Source organism: Schistocerca cancellata, chromosome 10 (genome assembly GCF_023864275.1).
Source record: "Schistocerca cancellata isolate TAMUIC-IGC-003103 chromosome 10, iqSchCanc2.1, whole genome shotgun sequence".
NCBI classification, from domain to species: Eukaryota; Metazoa; Arthropoda; class Insecta; order Orthoptera; family Acrididae; genus Schistocerca; species Schistocerca cancellata.
The window spans coordinates 154,592,149-154,613,968 of NC_064635.1; the positions used below are offsets into that span (position 1 = coordinate 154,592,149).

The following is a 21,820-nucleotide window of genomic DNA, read 5'->3' on the forward strand; positions in this document are numbered from 1 at the left end:
AGTCAGCAGCCGCCATTTCATGCACCGTTCAAAAGCCCGGTAGTATGGAGTATGCCTCTGCTGACTACTACCTAAATAATCGCTGAGAGATACTGAACTTATTGGGTAATCAGATACATTGAATAATAGACCAGTTAACTTACATGTCAGGCTACCCTGGCAAAGGCGTTTGCTGCTACTACGACTGCTGATGCGGGCATTGAAATCTGTGTGCTTCTTTTCTCCCATAAAAAAAACTAATGCAAGGACACAAGCGAACACATAGGTAAACTGATGATGGCAGAATGAGAGGGACTGTACAACGATGAGGGTTTATATAACCTCCACCACCCCCAACGACCATTACACCGAAGGAGCCAATAGGAGGATGGCAATCCTCCCCACCAGCTGATGAATGCTGGTCTGAGCCCAAGAGACAAATAGGTCACGGAATTCGCTCGCGTTCATTTACTTTTAAGCGATATATTTCCGTTTCACGTGCACGTGTGTAGACTGCCACGCTTGAAAGCAACGACATGAAGTAGGTACCGGATCTAAACACTTGAGAAGGCCACCACTCTTTCCGAGATGCTTGGCCGTGACTCGTTGCATTGCGCCTTCGAGCATAGGTGTGCAACACTTGGCAGTTAGAGTGCAGTGTTTTGTGCGCAAGTGTATTTGAAGAAAATGCTGTAAAGCTACAAGTTCACTTTCTTTATGCACAAATTGTTAACCAATTTCTTACGACATATCTTGAAGCAAACTACCGTGCAGCGATCTACTTGAATGTGTATTCAGAGACATATTCGATTGGAATTAATATCTTGTCAAGCAGTTCATGCTCAGAGACAATAGAAGGTTGGAGTGTTTCCCATAAAAGTGCTCGAAGTCTCAGGAAGAAAGGCTGAACAAAGACAGAGGCTTCACCAATGAGCCAGAACTGGCCACAATTTTCTTAGAGTCTGTGTTCAAGTGTGGCAGTATTCCTCGAAATAAAAACTATAATAACATCGCAAATTGTTTACATCTTTGCATCATGTGCAAAGCGCTCTCTCTCTCTCGCGCTCTCTCTCTCGCTCTCTCTCGCTCTCTCTCTCGCTCTCTCTCGCTCTCTCTCTCTCTCTCGCTCTCTCTCTCTCTCGCTCTCTCTCTCTCTCGCGCTCTCTCTCTCTCGCTCTCTCTCTCTCTCTCTCTCTCTCTCGCTCTCTCTCTCTCTCTCTCTCTCTCTCGCTCTCTCTCTCGCTCTCTCTCTCGCTCTCTCTCTCTCGCTCTCTCTCTCTCGCTCTCTCTTTGTGCAATGTTATATTTAGTTCATGTGACATATTCAGTTTATAAACTGTGTGAAATGTTCAGCATAATGCTCAAATTGCTTAAAGAACACACAATCTTCCATAAACATTATCCTTGAAAACTGTATCAATACTCCATGCAACATTTAATTCAGATCTTTTTAGTAAGCCTGCTACTAACTGTGAATTTTTTTATTCCTGTGAAATAATATTCTGCATAAACAATATCCCTGCAAACTGTTTAAACTCCAGCAAAAATTTCAAGCTGTATTAGAAGTAGATAATATCCATGCAAATTGTTTAATGCATTGTGATTGACGCTGTATTAGTCTACCACTGTGAGATCCTCTCTGTCCAACGTCCAAATGCAGACTGAGCGACTTTTCCTGCTATTTTTTTCCTGGGGTGCCATCTTGGATTACATCTGGATGGGGCAGGGAGGAGAGGGGGCTGGAAGTTCCCTGAGGGGGCTCATGTACCAGCTGGGGAAAATTCACAAAATCATCCATGGGTGGGGGTAATTAATTGATCAATCAATTGATTTGCATATCAATTCGATATCAAAATTGCACTAGAACATATGTTTTCCCACTACTTAATGTCACCTCCGAAGCAATTTTGGAGTTGGGAAAGCGTCTTTTAACACAGGAACAAGATCTTCCACTGTTGAAAATGCAACATTATGCTCCATGAAAAACGTTGCTAATCTTATTTTAGCTGCCTTCACTTTTTCACATGTTCGCTTTTGTCACACATTGTGGAAAAACAGTCCACAACAGTTCTATTACTTTGCACATTTTTAAAATTTTTGATGTGTTTAATTCGAGATGCGTGTTTTTTGAGTTCGCTTTTACCACAAGTAACAATCACGTTACACTTTTTATAGTGCGCCTTTCTGTTGTCACTCTCAACGACCTCCAACCACCCTTTAAATTGTGAATTGATACCAAGAGTATTGGAAAGTTTTAGTATATTTTTCCACATCTAATTCATTGCACTCAGATTTCGATTTCTTTGCACTTGAAGGACTGCAGTCTGACATTCTTAAACAAACAATTCAGAAACATTTATTATTTAATAAGATCAAGATTAACACACAAGACTGCAAGTGACAAATGATGGGTAAGAACTTCGAGTGAGAGTGATCTGAGCAAATTAAACCACTTCAGACAGTACCGTATAATAATAATTGTTTACATCTTTGCATCATGTGCAAAGCTCTCTCTCTCTCTCTCTCTCTCTCTCTCTCTCTCTCTCCCTCCCTCCCTCTCTCTCTCTTTGTGCCTCTCGACTTCGCCTACCACCGAAATTTCAGTGTGAGATGCAATGTGCATTTGGAAATTCGACAATGTTCCACATGTGTCACTCATACATAAACAATGGTGCTTTTAAGTTATGCATATGAAAGGAAGTTTGAACTAATGGTAGCTACTAACCTGGGAGTGCTGACTGCTGGTTGAATAAATGACAGTCTATGGGTGTCATACAGTTACTTCTGTGTCCTGTTTTACCTTATTTTCGCGGCATGTGACGGTCATACCTATAACAGAGCATGTGTTTTACTGTTGTGGAAACAAACCTATTTTGCCCCATAGTGAGCCAGTCACTGTGGCCGAGCGGTTTTAGGCACCGGAGTCTCGAACCTCGCTGCTGCTACAGTAGCAGGTCTGAATCCTGTCACGGGGATGGATATGTGTGATGTCCTTAGGTTGGTTAGGTTTAAGTAGTTCTAAGTCTAGGGGACTGATGACCTCAGATGTTAAGTCCCATTGTGCTTAGAGCCATTTGAACCCTATATTGAGAGTGCTAACTGCTGGCTGTGCAAGGACTGTTGGCAGATGTCATTTACTTTCGTGAGATGTTTATCTTTACTGTTACATGTTCTATAACCATTACTACACTATGTTAGAGAGAGGAATTACCTTTTCCAAGAAAATCCGTTTGTACCTTCCTGAAAAATATCTGTCAAAATGTCCCACAATATGGGACAAATCCAACATGTTGACAACACTGTGTGTAGACAAAAAATGGTTCAAATGGCTCTGAGCACTATGGGACTTAACTACTGAGGTCATCAGTCCCCTAGAACTTAGAACTACTTAAACCTAACTAACCTAAGGACATCAGACACATCCATGCCCGAGGCAGGATTCGAACCTGCGACCGTAGCGGTCACGCGGTTCCAAACTGACGCGCTTAGAACCGCACGGCCACACCGGCCGGCTGTGTGTAGACACTTTGCAGCTGGCTCTAAAGGGAAATCACGGGCGCCGGTAGACCGGCACGGTAGGCGTTTCCCTCGCAGCCACCATCACAAGGGTGGCAGCAGTGCTCGCAAATTCGGTAGCACCACCTACGGGCCGTCAGCCATTTCATACCGTCTGGCGGGCTTTCAGACTCGACAGGCCAGGACGCCACACCCCTTCCCCATCGAATCGAATGGACGCATAGGGTCGGTATCAGCCGTAGATGCCGGCTTCGACTTCCAGGAACACACAAAACTTTCTTTGTAACTCTGTAGATCAGAGAAGCTGGTTTTAGCTGCGTATGCAGAATTCGATGGTTGCTGTTTCTTTGTGTATAGTCAACAACGATAGTGTGTATGGGATTTGTCTCCAGTCAGCATTGCACTTCATAACACGTTATTTACAGTTCAAACATGCGCCCACCGCGCTGCTGGTGAAAGAAACTGAAATGTAATATCTGTCTGTGAGTAGGAAACCGGTGGTTGGTGTCGTGTGCAATCCCAGTGAAGCAAAAATTTTTCGTCTCGCCGTTTCTGTTTCCAGTGCCTTGCTACTAGTGAAACAATGCGATATCTGAATTTGATTATGCTTTCTAAGAATCCGATTAGTCCCCAATCCAAATCAAAAAACTGTGACGTCGTTTCAGGTCTGACAAGGAGCCCCTCGAGTGCGAGGTCGCAAGTTCAATCTTTAATAAGGCTCGTTTGTTGGTGTTGTGTTAACAATTACGTCAGGAAAAATGTCAGCTGCTAATGACTCATCACGTACATCAGAAGGACGATAGAAAATGAACATCCGGAAGGAGCAGAGATCAACCTTGTATGAGGTGTATTTATTACACTTCACAGACTGGACGTCGTCGACATTCAAGTAAATTTGGAACAAACCATTAACTTGTTCTATGAAAACCGAATGTAAACCGGTGTGCCACAGTAATCACAAAGATTTGTACCATCATGATGAAAGGTGAACTCCTTGAGAGTTACAAACCAAGCAGAAAGTTCACCTAGGTATCCACTTCTATGAAGTGCATGTAGAATCATATTGGTGTAGGGGTGATGAGAACTGATTGAATGTAACGGCATGCAACCGAATGCAAAACAGTCATGGAGCTTATCGCGAAACTGACTATCCTTTAAGGCGTAGCTGCAGGTAGTGCGATGTTGGTTTTTATACGCAAACCAGAAATCGAGCAAAATCTAATTACACTCCTGGAAATTGAAATAAGAACACCGTGAATTCATTGTCCCAGGAAGGGGAAACTTTATTGACACATTCCTGGGGTCAGATACATCACATGATCACACTGACAGAACCACAGGCACATAGACACAAGCAACAGAGCATGCACAATGTCGGCACTAGTACAGTGTATATCCACCTTTCGCAGCAATGCAGGCTGCTATTCTCCCATGGAGACGATCGTAGAGATGCTGGATGTAGTCCTGTGGAACGGCTTGCCATGCCATTTCCACCTGGCGCCTCAGTTGGACCAGCGTTCGTGCTGGACGTGCAGACCGCGTGAGGCGACGCTTCATCCAGTCCCAAACATGCTCAATGGGGGACAGATCCGGAGATCTTGCTGGCCAGGGTAGTTGACTTACACCTTCTAGAGCACGTTGGGTGGCACGGGATACATGCGGACGTGCATTGTCCTGTTGGAACAGCAAGTTCCCTTGCCGGTCTAGGAATGGTAGAACGATGGGTTCGATGACGGTTTGGATGTACCGTGCACTATTCAGTGTCCCCTCGACGATCACCAGTGGTGTACGGCCAGTGTAGGAGATCGCTCCCCACACCATGATGCCGGGTGTTGGCCTTGTGTGCCTCGGTCGTATGCAGTCCTGATTGTGGCGCTCACCTGCACGGCGCCAAACACGCATACGACCATCATTGGCACCAAGGCAGAAGCGACTCTCATCGCTGAAGACGACACGTCTCCATTCGTCCCTCCATTCACGCCTGTCGCGACACCACTGGAGGCGGGCTGCACGATGTTGGGGCGTGAGCGGAAGACGGCCTAACGATGTGCGGGACCGTAGCCCAGCTTCATGGAGACGGTTGCGAATGGTCCTCGCCGATACCCCAGGAGCAACAGTGTCCCTAATTTGCTGGGAAGTGGCGGTGCGGTCCCCTACGGCACTGCGTAGGATCCTACGGTCTTGGCGTGCATCCGTGCGTCGCTGCGGTCCGGTCCCAGGTCGACGGGACGTGCACCTTCCGCCGACCACTGGCGACAACATCGATGTACTGTGGAGACCTCACGCCCCACGTGTTGAGCAATTCGGCGGTACGTCCACCCGGCCTCCCGCATGCTCACTATACGCCCTCGCTCAAAGTCCGTCAACTGCACATACGGTTCACGTCCACGCTGTCGCGGCATGCTACCAGTGTTAAAGACTGCGATGGAGCTCCGTATGCCACGGCAAACTGGCTGACACTGACGGCGGCGGTGCACAAATGCTGCACAGCTAGCGCCATTCGACGGCCAACACCGCGGTTCCTGGTGTGTCCGCTGTGCCGTAAGTGTGATCATTGCTTGTACAGCCCTCTCGCAGTGTCCGGAGCAAGTATGGTGGGTCTGACACACCGGTGTCAATGTGTTCTTTTTTCCATTTCCAGGAGTGTATTTTAACCAGCTGTTAGCAAAAAGCAGTGCTAGTACCACAGTTGTAGTCCTCTTACGCCCACGTTCCCACTCTTTCTTGCTGTGACGTAAATATTCCCTACTGCCCTGGCAACATCACGCACACCACAAACGATCGTAGGGGGCAGAGCACCTCCCACTAACTGCAACACAATAAATAACTCTCCAGCCAATTTAATATCCAGATCAACAGTCGGCATAATTGTACACGAATTATTTAAGGCATTGACGTTAGTTGATCTTGATAACAACTGTCCTGGTACCTCTAATTTCCAGGGTTCCTTTAATATGCGTTTCCTCTTCAGATCCCAATTGGTCGGAACTGAAAAACAAATTCCTTACAGAATTATAGGATAAATTTTGTACATCTCATGTACAGATTTTCGCGCCGATTGTGCATTTTTTTGTGCGCCGTCAAGTTGGCGCTTTGTTTGATATTTCATTACCTTACATCTTCCAATTTTGTAGCACGGTTCGAAGTTACGTAACCATCCACTGCTTCCCTTGAAATAACTAATCTATGTGGCTTCCTTTCCGACAAGGATGGTAAACTGTGTGGTTCGATACCTGTTCCAGTATCACTTCACTTGTTACACACGTATCATGATCACTGTACTCCTGACGTACGTTCTCTGCATAGTCGAGCATACAAAACACCACACATTCCACGCACTCGTCTTGCAGGAACGCTAATATTTCCTCTATCGCTTCTTTTTCACTTTGCGAAATCCCTTGAGTTACTTTCCGACGAAATGTCAACTTCGGCAACTGTTGTAGTAGATATAATGCAATGTTTTCTTTGTTTACCATTGCCATAGCTCTACTTTGTGTCAACACCACCAGCATTGTAACACTGCCAAAAAAAAAAAAAAAAGTTCAAATGTGTCTGAAATCTTATGGGACTTAACTGCTAACGTCATCAGTCCCTAAGCTGACACATTACTTAACCTAAATTATCCTAAGGACAAACACATACACCTATGCCCGACGGAGGACTCGAACCTCCGCCGGGATCAGACGTACAGTCCATGACTGCAGCGCCTTAAGCGCCTGAGACCGCCTGGCTAATAACGCGCGGCTAACCCTGTCCTGAAGTTACTAGTCGAGTACGCTCCACAGCCTCACGCTGCACTCACCACTGGAAACCCACTGTCACACCCCCTATTGCCATTAGCAGCCGATATTGTGATTGCCTGGCATACAATATGTGCGATATCCAACGCCATAAACGTCATTGTCCTTTCGCGGCATCGCACTGAAAGGATTCATTGTAAGTGAAGACTTTGTTACCTGTTTAAGAAACCATGTTCAGTGTCTTTCATGGTTAGTTAAAATGAACAGTAGGCGATGAAGAAGACTCCAAATTCGAAAGTTTTTGCCGTGCAAATTTAAACTGAGTCTTGCTAACTGTTAGTGGCCAAAAATTAGAAATTTCATAATCAGCAATGACGATCGGTGCCGTGCTCACGCCTCTGTTAGGCACGGAAGCGTTACGTAGTTATCAGTGGTGCCGGGTTACATTCTATGTCCGAAGGAAATTATTCATCACATTTGAAGTTCATATAAATACATATCTAGTTGATCATGTACACCTTGTATACTGAATGCCACTTGTGCTCCACAAAAATGTGGATAGATGTTCTCCGAAATTCACGTAGGTGAACAAGCCGTCACGAATACAGCGAAAGTAGTAATGATAAACTGTTGATATTGATGTTTACATACAGCGCTTGACGACGTTAATAGCGGTTTTTCTAACTGGTTACCTCAATAACCAGTTCATAAAAACCCGCGCTCCAAGTTACCGACAGTCGATGGGTGGTTAAGAAATCTTTTAGCGTGGCATTCTACATTCCTTGCGGGAGACCAGGTATTGATGAGAAATCTGTTAACCACGACAAATTGTGATCCGATTGAGTGGTAATGAGAATGGTTACAAAGGGTGTATCAAAAAGAATTATCCGATATGGCACATGTATATTTCTGAAACTAATAAACATGTACAATGAATTTTGTTCTTCGATGAACGGGAAGCTCATAAAAATTTTTTTCTTACCTTTCCATAGGTGTTCAATACGCCCCACTTGAGATGCACACAATATGTCAATGTTGTTGTTGTTGTTGTTGTTGTTGTTGTTGTGGTCTTCAGTCCTGAGACTGGTGTGATGCAGCTCTCCATGCTCCTCTAACCTGTGCAAGCTTCTTCATCTCCCAGTACTTACTGCAGCCTACATCCTTCTGAATCTCCCCGATGTTATTCAATCTGTATATTGAGCAAGCAGTAAAGGAAACAAAAGAAAAATTCGGAGTGGGTATCAAAATCCATAGAGAAGAAATAAAAACTTTGAGGTTCGCCGATGCCATTGTAATTCTGTCAGAGACAGCAAAAGACTTGGAAGAGCAGTTGAACGGAATGGACCACTGCTTCCCGCCGGCCGCGGTGGTCTAGCGGTTCTAGGCGCTCAGTCCGGAACCGCGGGACAGCTACGGTCGCAGGTTCGAATCCTGCCTCGGGCATGGATGTATGTGATGTCCTTAGGTTAGTTAGGATTAATTAGTTCTAAGTTCTAAGGGACTGATGACCTCAGAAGTTCAGTCACATAGTCCTCAGAGCCACTGCTTCCCTTTCATGTCCCTCGACTCTTACAACTGCCATCTGGTTTCTGTACAAATTGTAAATAGCCTTTCGCTCCCTGTATTTTATCCCTGCCACCTTCAGAATTTGAAAGAGATTATTCCAGTCAACATTGTCAAAAGCTTTCTCCAAGTCTACAAATTCTAGAAACGTAGGTTTGCCTTTTCTTAATCTAGCTTCTAAGATAAGTCGTACGGTCAGTATTGCCTCACGTATTCCCATATTTCTACGAAATCCAAACTGATCTTCCCCGAGGTCGGCTTCTACCAGTTTTTCCATTCGTCTGTAAAGAATTCGCGTTAGTATTTTGCAACCGTGACTTATTACACTGATAGTTCGATAATTTTCACATCTGTCAACGCCTACTTTCTTTGGGATTGGAATTATTATATACTTCTTGAAGTCTGAGGGTATTTCACCTGTATCATACATTTTGCTCACCAGATGGTAGAGTTTTGTCAGGACTGGCTCTCCCAAGGCTATCAGTAGTTCTAATGGAATGTTGTCTAGTCCGGGGCCTTGTTTAGATTTAGGTCTTTCAGTGCTCTATCAAATTCTTCACGCAGTATCATATATCCCATTTCATCTTCATCTACATCCTCTTCCTTTCCATAATATTGTCCTGAAGAACATCGCCCTTCTACAGTCCCTGTATGTACTCCTTCCACCTTTCTGCTTTCCCTTCGTTGCTTAGAACTGGGTTTCTATCTGAGCCCTTGATATTCATACAAGTGGTTCTCTTTTCTCCAAAGGTCTCTTTAATTTTCCTGTAGGCAGTATCTATCTTACCCCTAGTGAGATAAGCTTCTACATCATTACATTTGCCCTCTAGCCATGCTTGCTTAGCCATTTTGCACTTCCTGTCGATCTCATTTTTGAGACGTTTGTATTCTTTTTTGTCGGCTTCACTTACTGCATTTTTATATTTTCTCCTTTCATCAATTAAATTCAGTATTTCTTCTGTCACCCAAGGATTTCTACTGGCCCTCGTCTTTTTACCTACTTGATCCTCTGCTGCCTTCACCATTTCATCCCTCAAGGCTACCCATTCTTCTTCTACTGTATTTCTTTCCCCCATTCTTGTAAATTGTTTCTTTGTGCCCATCCTGAAACTCTCTACAACCTCTGGTTCTTTCACTTTATCCAGGTCCCATCTCCTCAAATTCCCACCTTTTTGCTGTTTCTTCAGTTTTAATCTACAGTTAATAACCAATAGATTGTGGTCTGAGTCCACATCTGCCCCTGGAAATGTCTTACAATTTAAAACCTGGTTCCTAAATCTCTGTCTTACCATTATATAATCTATCTGATACCTTTTAGTATCTCCAGGGTTCTTCCATGTATACAACCTTCTTTCATGATTCTTAAACCAAGTGTTAGCTATGATTAAGTTATGCTCTGCGCAAAATTCTACCAGGCGGCTTCCTCTTTCATTTCTTAGCCCCAATCCATATTCACCTATGATCTTTCCTTCTCTTCCTCTTCCTACTACCGAATTCCAGTCACCCATGACTATTAAATTTTCGTCTCCCTTCACTATCTGAATAACTTCTTTTATCTCATCATGCATTTCTTCAATGTCTTCGTCATCTGCAGAGCTAGTTGGCATATAGACTTGTACTACTGTTGTAGGCGTGGGCTTCGTGTCTATCTTGGCCACAATAAAGCGTTCACTATGTTGTTTGTAGCAGCTTACCCGAACTATTTTTTTATTCATTACCCCTATTTAATTTTGTATTTATAACCCTGTATTCACCTGACCAAAAGTCTTGTTCCTCCTGCCACCGAACTTCGCTAATTCCCACTATATCTAACTTTAACCTATCCATGTCCATTTTTAAATTTTCTAATCTACCTGCCCGATTAAGGGATCTGACATTCCACGCTCCGATCCGTAGAACGCCAGTTTTCGTTCTCCTGATAACGACGTTCTCCTGAGTAGTCCCCGCCCGGAGATCCGAATGGGGGACTATTTTACCTCCGGAATATTTTACCCAAGAAGACGCCATCATCATTTATCCATACAGTAAAGCTGCATGCCCTCGGGAAAAATTACGGCCGTAGTTTCCCCTTGCCTTCAGCCGTTCACAGTACCAGCACAGCAAGGCCGTTTTGGTTAATGTTACAAGGCTAGATCAGTCAATCATCCAGACTGTTGCCCCTGCAACTACTGAAAAGGCTGCTGCCCCTCTTCAGTAACCACACGTTTGTCTGGCCTCTCAACAGATACCCCTCCGTCGTGGTTGCACCTATGGTACGGCTATCTGTGTCGCTGAGGCACGCAAGCCTCCCCACCAACGCCAAGGTCTATGGTGCATGGGGGGCGGAATATGTCGATACGGTATTCAAACTGTTCCCACACTACAGCGAGCATGTCTTGAGTAACAGCTATGCGATGTCTCACCTCATACACTGTTGTTTATAGCGGCGGCACATAAACGGAGTCTTATAAACCACCACCATAATTAATCACATACAGTCAGGTCCGGTAGCTTGGAGGCCAGTAATGTAAGCCTCAATCATTTAGTCCAGTGCTACCGATCCATCGTTCAGTAATCCTCTGATATAAAAATTACGGCGCTTGCAGATGCCACAATGGCGGTGCCCCATCCTGTTGGTAAACGAAGTCGTTCGAATCAGTCTCCAACTGAAGGGAAAAGGAAGTTCTCAGGCATATCGAGATACGTGCCTCCTGTAACAGTGTTCTCAGGGAAGAAAAATGGACTATACAACTCTTCCCGCGAAACTGCCTAAAACACATTAAATTCTAGAGAGTAGCTCTTATGTTTTACAACTTCATGTGGATCTTCCCTACCACGTACTCTCACATTATGACGGTTCACCTTTCCATTTAAATGGAATGTTGCCTCGTCACTAAACACTAGGCGTGGAAGAAAACTGTCATCCTCCATCTCGCCAAAAACGAAATTACTCCACACGTTGTTGTTTTTCACATTCACGAAGAGCTTGCAGTAGCTGAATTTTGTAAGGTTTGATGTGTAAACGTCGACGAGGCACACGCCAGACCGACATCGGGGGCACGTTGAGCTGTCTAGCTCCACGGCGAACGGATTTCTGCGGCCTCCTTGTGAAACCATAGCGGATGCGTGTCTGTGTCAGACACTCGAGGACGCGCCGCCGGTTTGCCTTTGCAGAAGCAACCTGTTTCTCGGAATTGTTCACGCCAACGTCTAATGCTCTGTCCTACAGGAGGATCCACACAATACCTAGTACGAAAGTCACGCTGAACAGTTACTACTAACGCGCACTGCCCGAAACGTAGAACACAAAACGCTTTGTGTTGTCCCGTCACCCTTTTTACTATAACTGAAGTGGGCGCACACTGCTGCTTCCTAGCGGGAACCATGTAAAACTCGAAGGTCTGCTCTTTTCAACAGTCCGTTGTTCACGCACATATCTCAAATAACGTAACAGTTATGACTCATTTTAAATCGGATGGTTCTTTTTGATACACACTGTATTTTTGATATGTCGCCGACCTGTGTGACCGTGCGGTTCTAGGCGCTTCAGTCTGGAACCGCGTGACCGCTACGGTCGCAGGTTCGAATCCTGTCTCGGGCATGGATATGTGTGATGTCCTTAAGTTAGTTAGTGTTGTGGATTGGCAAGAGAGCCAACCCGGTTTTGAGAGGAAGCCGAAAGGCACGCGTTTTAGCTCACGCAGGCTGGCGTGAGGTCTGGAACAGGACAAGGAAATCAGACTAGCAAAAAAGGACGTAGCTGTGGAATACTTAACTTTAATCCATAAATGGTGAACATCGCTCTTGACGGTACATGTTTTACAGCATCAATAGTAACTGGTAATGGCGCCTTGCTAGGTCGTAGCAAATGACGTAGGTCAAGGCTGTGCTAACTATCGTCTCGACAAATGAGAGCGTATTTTGTCAGTGAACCATCACTAGCAAAGTCGGCTGTACAACTGGGGCGAGTGCTAGGAAGTCTCTCTAGACCTGCCGTGTGGCGGCGCTCGGTCTGCAATCACTGATAGTGGCGACACGCGGGTCCGACGTATACTAACGGACCGCGGCCGATTTAAAGGCTACCACCTAGCAAGTGTCTGGCGGTGTCACCACAGTTAAGTTTAAGTAGTTCTAAGTTCTAGGGGACTAATGACCTCAGATGTTAAGTCCCATAGTGCTCAGAGCCATTTGAACCATTTTTTTTAACACTAGTGGGCTCCTTTGAAATCATTTGTCGTCGTCAGATTTGTATGTAGAAATGAGGCGAGAAGAGGTAGAGTACAGTTTCGTTATGAGGGCTGCAGACAACTGAGGTGGAACGCAACAAAGGTCGTTCGGACATCTTTGAGCGTGACAGTACGCAACGGGGTGTGCGAACTTGCACGGCCGTGCGAAGAGTGTGTCAGTTCCCCAGGCCGCTGGGTTCCCGCCCGCCTGCCACTCTTCTACACTCAGTTCCCTACGTGTGCGTCAGCGGTGAGGCCCTAACAGACCCGGGAAGTGCTGGAGGACAGGACAGGACAGGACAGGACAGGACAGAGGGCCGCAGCGTGGGTGGGCCGCTGGGCCGCGGCGCATTTACCTAGGTTGCAGTCAGGATTACCCAACCTTCTTCAGAATATAAGTAACTACCGTTTGTCCACAGTGTATATCGTCAAGCTAAAACCACAAATCCATAAATTATCGTCAGACTGTAAAAAGGTATTTGAAACTGCCTCGGCCCCACTTCGCGACCGCGATGCGGCAGCCACGAGTGCTGTACTGGAACTCGCGAAGAGGGGCCGATGCAGTTTCAGATAAGTTTGTACAGTCTGACGATAATTTATGGATTTTTAAAAATGGTTCAAATGGCTCTGAGCACTATGGGACTCAACATCTTAGGTCATAAGTCCCCTAGAACTTAGAACTACTTAAACCTAACTAACCTAGGGACATCACACACACCCATGCCCGAGGCAGGATTCGAACCTGCGACCGTAGCAGTCCCGCGGTTCCGGACTGCAGCGCCAGAACCGCTAGACCACCGCGGCCGGCTATGGATTTTTAGTTTTAGCTAGATGACATCCACTACGACAAACGGCAGTTACTTTTATTCTGAACGAGGTTTGGTTATCCCGACAGAAACCTAGGTAAATCTAGGTGATATGTGCAACTGAGGCTGTTGATTTTTAAAATTAAAATTAATATTCATACAGTTGCTGACATGGCCGCGAAATGTTGAAAATACTGTTACTCCTACCTAAGCTGTGATGTAATAACCATTTGCATATCCGAGTATACATATTTAACGATTGTTCCGTGGCGTATCCACGGTTCTACAATTCCAACGGTCAGCACCGTATATCGCATAGTACACACGGTGCCTCTTACTGCACTGACCGTTTGCAGTTCAACAGCGATTACCGTGCGGTGTTGTTATCGCGCCTCTGCGTTTGCAGGAGTCAGTGAACTACCACACGTCTGTTAAATAGCGCACATTGAAGAGTGCAATTCGTTATCACACGTTTTTTGCAGATGCACAGTAACGGCTAGGATCCCGACACTGTCCCCTACACAAAGTTATAACTGCTTTCGCTTTAAGTGTGTAACACAACTTAACAAACAGCCTGTTATTTCTTAGTTTAGGTATGTAAACAAATTTACAGTAGAAGGAAGTATGTAATATACCACGATATTTTTGTAATTTTTCAGGATGGAGCCTCTGGGGTTTCGTGCCAAAAGGGTGAGTACACATTGAGACCAGTAAGAATATTGAAGAGAGATTCACGATTGTGGGCGTGATAAGCGAGATGCGTTGTCAATATTTTCGGAGCCCTACAATGTTTGTCAACAACCACTTCCAGTGTTACTCAAATCATTTCTCAACATTGTCTCAGAAAAACACATTTTATCATGAAATATCATGTCACAAACTTTCCTGGTAGGAATAATATGATAATTAGAATTCCCCACCCCCATCAACCATGGAACTTGCCGTTGGTGGGGAACCTTGCGCACCTCAGCGATACAGAAAGGCGTACCGTAGGTGCAACCACAACCTAGGGGTATCTGTTGAGAGGCCAGACAAACGTGTGGTTCTTGAAGAGGGGCAGCAGCCTTTTCAGTATTTGCAGGGGCAACAGTCTGTATATTGACTGATCTGGCCTTTTAACACTAACCCAAACGGCCTTGCTGTGCTGGTACTGCGAACGGCTGAAAGCAAGGGGAAACTACAGCCGTAATTTTTCCCTGAGCATGCAGCTTTACCGCATGGTTAAACGATGATGGCGTCCTCTTCGGTAAAATATTCCGGAGGTAAAACAGTCCCCCATTCAGATCTCCGAGCGGGGACTACTCAGGAGGACGTTGTTATCAGGAGAAAGAAAACTGGCGTTCTACGGATCGCAGCGTGGAATGTCAGATCCTCTAATCGGGCAGGTAGGTTAGAAAATTTAAAAAGGGACATGGATAGGTTAAAGTTAGATATAACAAGAATTAGTGAAGTTCGGTGGCAGGAGGAACAAGACTTCCGGTCAGGTGATTTATAAATACAAATCAAATAGGGGTAATGCAGGAGTAGGTTTAATAATGAATAAGAAAAATAGGAGTTCGGGTAAGCTACTACAAACAGCATAGTGAACGTATTATTGTGGCCAAGATAGATACGAAGCCCACGCCTACCACAGTAGTACAAGTTTATATGCCGACTAGCTCAGCAGATGATGAAGACATTGATGAAATGTATGATGAGGTAAAAGAAATTATTCAGATAGTGAAGGGAGACGAAAATTTAATAGTCATGGGTGACTGGAATTCGATAGTAGGAAAAGGAAGACAAGGAAACATAGTAGGTGAATATGGAATTGGGATAAGGAATGAAACAGGAAGCCGCCTGGTAGAATTTTGCGCAGAGCATAACTTAATCATAGCTGACACTTGGTTCAAGAATCATGAAAGAAGTTTCTATACATGGAAGAAGACTGGAGATACTAGAAGGTATCAGATTATATAATGGTAAGACAGAGATTTAGGAACAAGGTTTTAAATTGAAATTTCTAGGGGCAGGTGTGGACTCTGACCACAATATATTGGTTATGAACTGAGATTAAAAGTGAAGAAACTACAAAAAGGTGGGAATTTATGAGATGGGACCTGGATAAACTGACAGAACCAGAGGTTGTAGAGAGTTTCAGGGAGAGCATCAGGGAACGATTGACAGGAATGAGGGACAGAAATACAGTAGAAGAATGGGTAGCTTTGAGAGATGAAATAGTCAAGGCAGCAGAGGATCAAGTGGGCAAATAGACGAGGGCTAATAGAAATCCTTAGGTAACAGAAGAGATATTAAATTTAATTGATGAAATGAGAAAATACAAAAATGCAGTAAATGAAGCAGGCAGAAAGGAGTACAAATGTCTCAAAAATGAGAAGGACAGGAAGTGCAGAATGACTAAGCAAGGATGGTTAGAGGACAAATGAGAAATGTAAATATGTAGAGGCGTATATCACTAGGGGTAAGATAGATACTGCCTACAGGAAAATTAAAGAGACCTTTGGAGAAAAGAGAACCACTTGTATGAATATCAAGAGCTCGGATGGAAACCCAGTTCTAAGCAAAGAAGGGAAAGCAGGAAGGTGGAAGGAGTACAGATAGGGTCTATACAAGGGCGACGTTCTTGAGGACAATATTATGGAAATGAAGGAGGACGTAGATGAAGATGAAATGGGAGTTATGATACTGCGTGAAGAGTTTGACAGAGCACTGAAAGACCTGTCGAAACAAGGCCCCGGGAGTAGACAACATTCCATTAGAACTACTAATAGCCTTGGGAGAGCCCAGCCCTGACAAAATTCTACCATCTGGTGAGCAAGATGACGAGACAGGCGTAATACCCTCAGACTTCAAGAAGAATATAATAATTCCAATCTCAAAGAATGCAGGTGTTGACAGATGTGAAAATTACCGAACTATCAGTGTAATAAGCCACGGCTGCAAAATACAAACATGAATTCTTTACAGACGAATGGAAAAACTGGTAGAAGCCGACGTCGGGGAAGATCAGTTTGGATTCCGTAGAAATGTTGGAACACGTGAGGCAATACTGACCCTACGACTTATCTTAGAAACTAGATTAAGGAAAGGCAAACCTACGTTTCTAGCGTTTGTAGACTCAGAGAAAGATTTTGACAATGTTGACTGGAATAGTCTCTTTCAAATTCTGAAGGTGGCAGGGATAAAATACAGGGAGCGAAAGGCTATTTACAATTTGTACAGAAACCAGATGGCAGATATAAGAGTCGAGGGGCACGAAAGGGAAGCAGTGGTTGGGAAGGGAGTGAGACAGGGTTGTAGCCTATCCCCGATGTTATTGAATCTGTATATTGAGCAAGCAGTAAAGGAAACAAAAGAAAAATTCGGAGTAGGAATTAAAATCCATGGAGAAGAAATAAAAACTTTAAGGTTCACCGATGACATTGTAATTCTGTCAGAGACAGAAACGACCTGGAAGAGCAGCTGAACGGAATGGACAGTGTGTTGAAAGGAGGATATAAGATGAACATCAACAAAAGCAAAACGAGGATAATGGAATGTAGTCGAATTAAATCGGGTGATGCCGAGGGAATTAGATTAGGAAATGAGACGCTTAAAGTAGTAAATGAGTTTTGCCATTTGAGGAACAAAATAACTGATGATGGTCGAATTAGAGAGGATATAAAATGTAGAATGGAAATGGCAAGGAAAGTGTTTCTGAAGAAGAGAAATTTGTTAACATCGAGTATAGATTTAAATGTCAGGAAGTCGTTTCTGAAAGTATTTGTATGGAGTGTAGCAATGTATGGAAGTGAAACGTGGACGATAAATAGTTTAGACAAGAATAGAATAGAAGCTTTCAAAATGTGGTGCTACAGAAGAATGCTGAAGATTAGGTGGGTAGATCATATAACTTGTGAGGAGGTATTAAATAGGATTGGGGAGAAGAGAAATTTGTGGCGCAACCTGACTAGAAGAAGGGATCGCTTGGTAGGAATATTATGAGGCATCAAGGGATCACCAACTTAGTATTGTAGGGCAGCGTGGAGGGTAAAAATTATAGAGGGAGACCAAGAGATGAATACGCTAAACAGATTCAGAAGGATGTAGGTTGCAGTAGGTACTGGAAGGTGAAGAAGCTTGCACAGGATAGAGTAGCATGGAGAGCTGCATCAAACCAGTCTCTGGACTGAGGACCACAACAACAACAACAATTAGAATTAACTATTTACTACCAGAAGATTATGTGAACCTTATGTAACTGAGTAGATCTTTGTGACAAACAAATTATTTCATTTTCCAATTTGTAAAAAATATTCAAATGTGTATGAAATCCTAAGGGACCAAACTGGCGAAGTCATCGGTTCCTAGACTTACAGACTACTTAAACTAACTTATGCTAAGAACAACACACACACACCCATGTCCGAAGGAGGACTGGAACCTCCAGCCGGAGGGGCTGTGCAGTCCGTGACATGTCATGGCGTCTCAAACTTCGCGGCCGCTTCCCGCGGCTTCCGATGTATATTTCTCATATCATTACAGAATGTGATTTCAGAGTGGCACATGCAGCCTGTACTAGTACTGTGACATTAGACACCTGATACAAGGGTAAATCATACGTTCTGTTACTAGCACTATTGTTAACAAATACTATTCCTGCAAAAAATGACGGGACAGAGCACCGAAACTCTTTTGCGTTTCAGTCAAAGAATGTGGTGTATTTGTCACCAGTGATGTGCAACAGGTAAAATTGAAAGCAACCAGCCGCCCAATATTTTTCTGTAATGTACAAAAATTGATATGTTTTTATGTGCAGATCTTATCTCCAGTTTCCGTTCTTCTCTAAGGATAAGTAATGCTAGGAAGAAACACCCAAAGCTTGAGTTTATTGCTGAGGACAAATAAACAAGGCTGTGGCGAAAATGCGAGTGTGGGTAGAACTCTTCTCGTTCATGATGACCGGATAGGAGTGTCTGCTGTAGTAGACACAACAGTAGTTGTTACCTGTCCTTTTTTCAGTAGCTTCACAATCTGGAGCTCCAATCTACCACAGTTTATGAATGCTTATGAGGTGTCATGGAACAGCCGTCGAAGGTAATGGCATCTTAAGTGCCTTCTTAGTTAGTATCGGTTTTCCGTCTTGAGCTCACTGCAATTTAAGTAAAGAGAACTTTACGGCAGACGCATTCCGCTTTTATTTGTGTAGCATCTTCCACGGTTATTCTGCAAATAATTATAACCACGTTTAGTGTAAAATTTTCTTTAAATTAAATTGGTTTTCTACCAATAATAACTGATTTCAGCAGCTAATGTGGAAGATGGCCATGAAAGAAACGCAGTAAGTGCTTAATGTTCAGTGATCTTCCTTCTAACAAGGAGTTGAACATTTGTTTCAAATAAGTTGCATCGAATCCCTCATCCACATAAGTACTTGTCCTGTCATTTTGTTGGCGGTCGCGTTGGCTTCTGTGGGATAGCATGCTGGTCTGGGACGCTATTTCTGATAAGAAGAAAGATTAACTGGTGAAATGACTGTATTATTCAGCTTGCTTACAATGATTATTCAATGAAGTAGTGTTTCTGAACTTTTAATCGGCTGTACAGGAGTGGGGAGAGGGACACTGTTGCATCCCGCTTATGGCGGCATTGTATCCAGGTCAAGCAGTCAGGGCTTGACGGGTGGGTGTCCAGGACTGACCTTAAGCGATAGAACAGGTAATTTGGTCGAACAAAGAAAATACGGGGTGTATCAAAAAGAAGCAACCGATTTAAAAAAAATCGTAACTATTAATTTATCTGAGATACGTGCGTGAACAAAATACTGATCGAAAGGAGCAAACACTCGAGTTTTACATGGTTCCCGCTAGGTAGCAGCAGTGTACGACAACTTCACGTCTACCAAAAAATGGTGTCGGGACAACAGAAAGCGTTTTGTGTTCTACGCTTTACGCAGTGCAGGTCAGTGATAACTGATCATCGTGGCTTTCGTACTAGGCATGGTGTGGATCTCGTACAGCACAGAGAATTAGACGATGGCATGAGAAACAGGTTGTTTATGTAAAGGCAAATCGCTGGGCCATCCCCGAGTGTCTGACACAGACGTCGAACACATCCGCACAAATCCGTTCACCGTGCAGCTCGACAGCTCAACATACCCCTGATGTCCGTCTGACGTATATAGTGTTGACGTATACACATGAAACCGTACAAAATTTAACTACTGCAAGCTTTTCGTGAAGGTGACAAACAACAACGTGTAGAGTTTTGTAATTTCGTTCATGGCAAGATGGAGCATGACAGTTTTCTTCAGCTCTTAGTCTTTAGGTGTCGAGGCAATATTCCATTTAAATGGAAAAGAGAACCGTCATAATGCGAGAGTGTGGGGTACGGGAGAACCACATGAAGTTGTTCAACATACGAGGGATTCTCCAGAATTTTATGTGTTTTGTGCCGTTTCACGGGAAAAGATGTATGGTCCATTTTTCTTTGCTGATAACACTGATACAGTCCTTTCATATATCACGATATGCGTCAGAAATTTATTTTTCCACAGTTGGAGGCTGATTCGAATGACTTCATTTACCAACAAGATGGGCATCGTCACAGTGGAATCTGGCAGTGTGGGAATTTTTAAGTAAAGGGTTACTGAAAGATGGATCGGTCGCACTGGACCGAATGATTCGCTCTTTCATTACTGGCCTCCAATGTCGCCGGACCTGACTGTATGTGATTATTTCTTGTGGGGGCTTATAAAAGACTCCGTTTATGTGCCGCCGTTACCAACAACAATGAATGAACTTAGATATCGGATAACAGCATCTATGGGAGCTGTAACTCAAGACATGCTCGCTGCAGTGTGGGAGCAGTTTGAATGCCGGATTGACATATCCTATGCATCTCAAGTGGGCTGTATTGAACACTCTTGAAAAGGTATGAAAAAGAAGAATTTGAGTTTCCCATTCATCAAAAAACAAAATTCATTGTATATGTTTATTAGTTTCAGAAATATAGACGTGCCGAATTGGATGATTATTTTTGATAGATCCTGTATATTGCAGTGTGTGAAATTCACAGTGCACGGCTAGAATAGGAAATTACCAGGTGTAAGCCAGTCTAGGAGGTGGCGATGGAAGGGGAGGCAGTTCATGTTATGTTCTGCTGGCAGCCAGTCAGGCGGTGCTGAGCCAGAGGAGGTCTGGGTCGCAAGAGAGAGAAGCTTGTGTGCACTGCCCTGCAGAACTCTCCAGCGCCCACACACGTGACTTGCCCCTCCGTTCCGGCTCTTGGCTAAACCGATGGCTTTAACTGGCAAGCATACTTCAGCAGAGGGCTGAGGGCATATCTCGTCAGTAGCTTTAACTGGACAGAACCGCCTCGGTTGTGAAAGGGAAGGAACTTGTGTCGTGTAGGCACAGCCAAGGTTGCTCAAAGAGAAAACTTGTAAAGACTCGGCTGGGCCTTTGAAATATATTTTTAAATCAGTTCTGTTATATATTCCTTGAGTGGCTGCCACTATGTACACAACTACTTTAACTAATATTTGTGCACACTGAACTATTACGAAAAGATACTTCTGGCTTCAGGAGTATTACAAAAGCCATTAGCGGCGTTTACAATAGCTCTTCTGCCAAGGCAGTCCTTTCACATTACATTCCTGCGAAGACTGTTACCATGGAAGGGCAGAGACATAGTATAAAATCAAAGAGTTGAAACTGTGTCCTTAATAATCGCTGGTACATCTTGGAAACAAAAAAATAAATTTTTAAAAATTTAAGTAAACTGCTTCAACATTGGTAAAATATGTGTAATATGAATATTTAAAAATGAAACAGCCATTTGTGTCAGTACATGTTTATCCGAAGTTATTTATATCCAAATGGAGAGATCGATACTCTCTGGCATCGTATGTTGCTTGTTGTGTTATTGACTCGATTGCATTACACCAAGGAAAACATTACAGCTACTTTTGCGTAAAACGAGAAATTCAAAAGTTTTTGTTGTGTCATCAATAATTATTCTAGCAACAGAG

At 43.9% G+C, this 21,820-nt stretch overlaps 1 protein-coding gene across 1 annotated transcript in view; it reads left to right on the forward strand.

Moving 5' to 3' along the window:
- LOC126106664 (uncharacterized) overlaps nucleotides 1-21,820 on the forward strand; it is a 205,609-nt gene that overhangs the window by 92,358 nt on the left and 91,431 nt on the right. Inside the window, exon 3 of the mRNA XM_049913029.1 lies at nucleotides 14,469-14,499. Within this exon, the coding sequence (XP_049768986.1) occupies nucleotides 14,469-14,499 (31 nt within the window). The remainder of the gene's footprint in view (nucleotides 1-14,468; nucleotides 14,500-21,820) is intronic.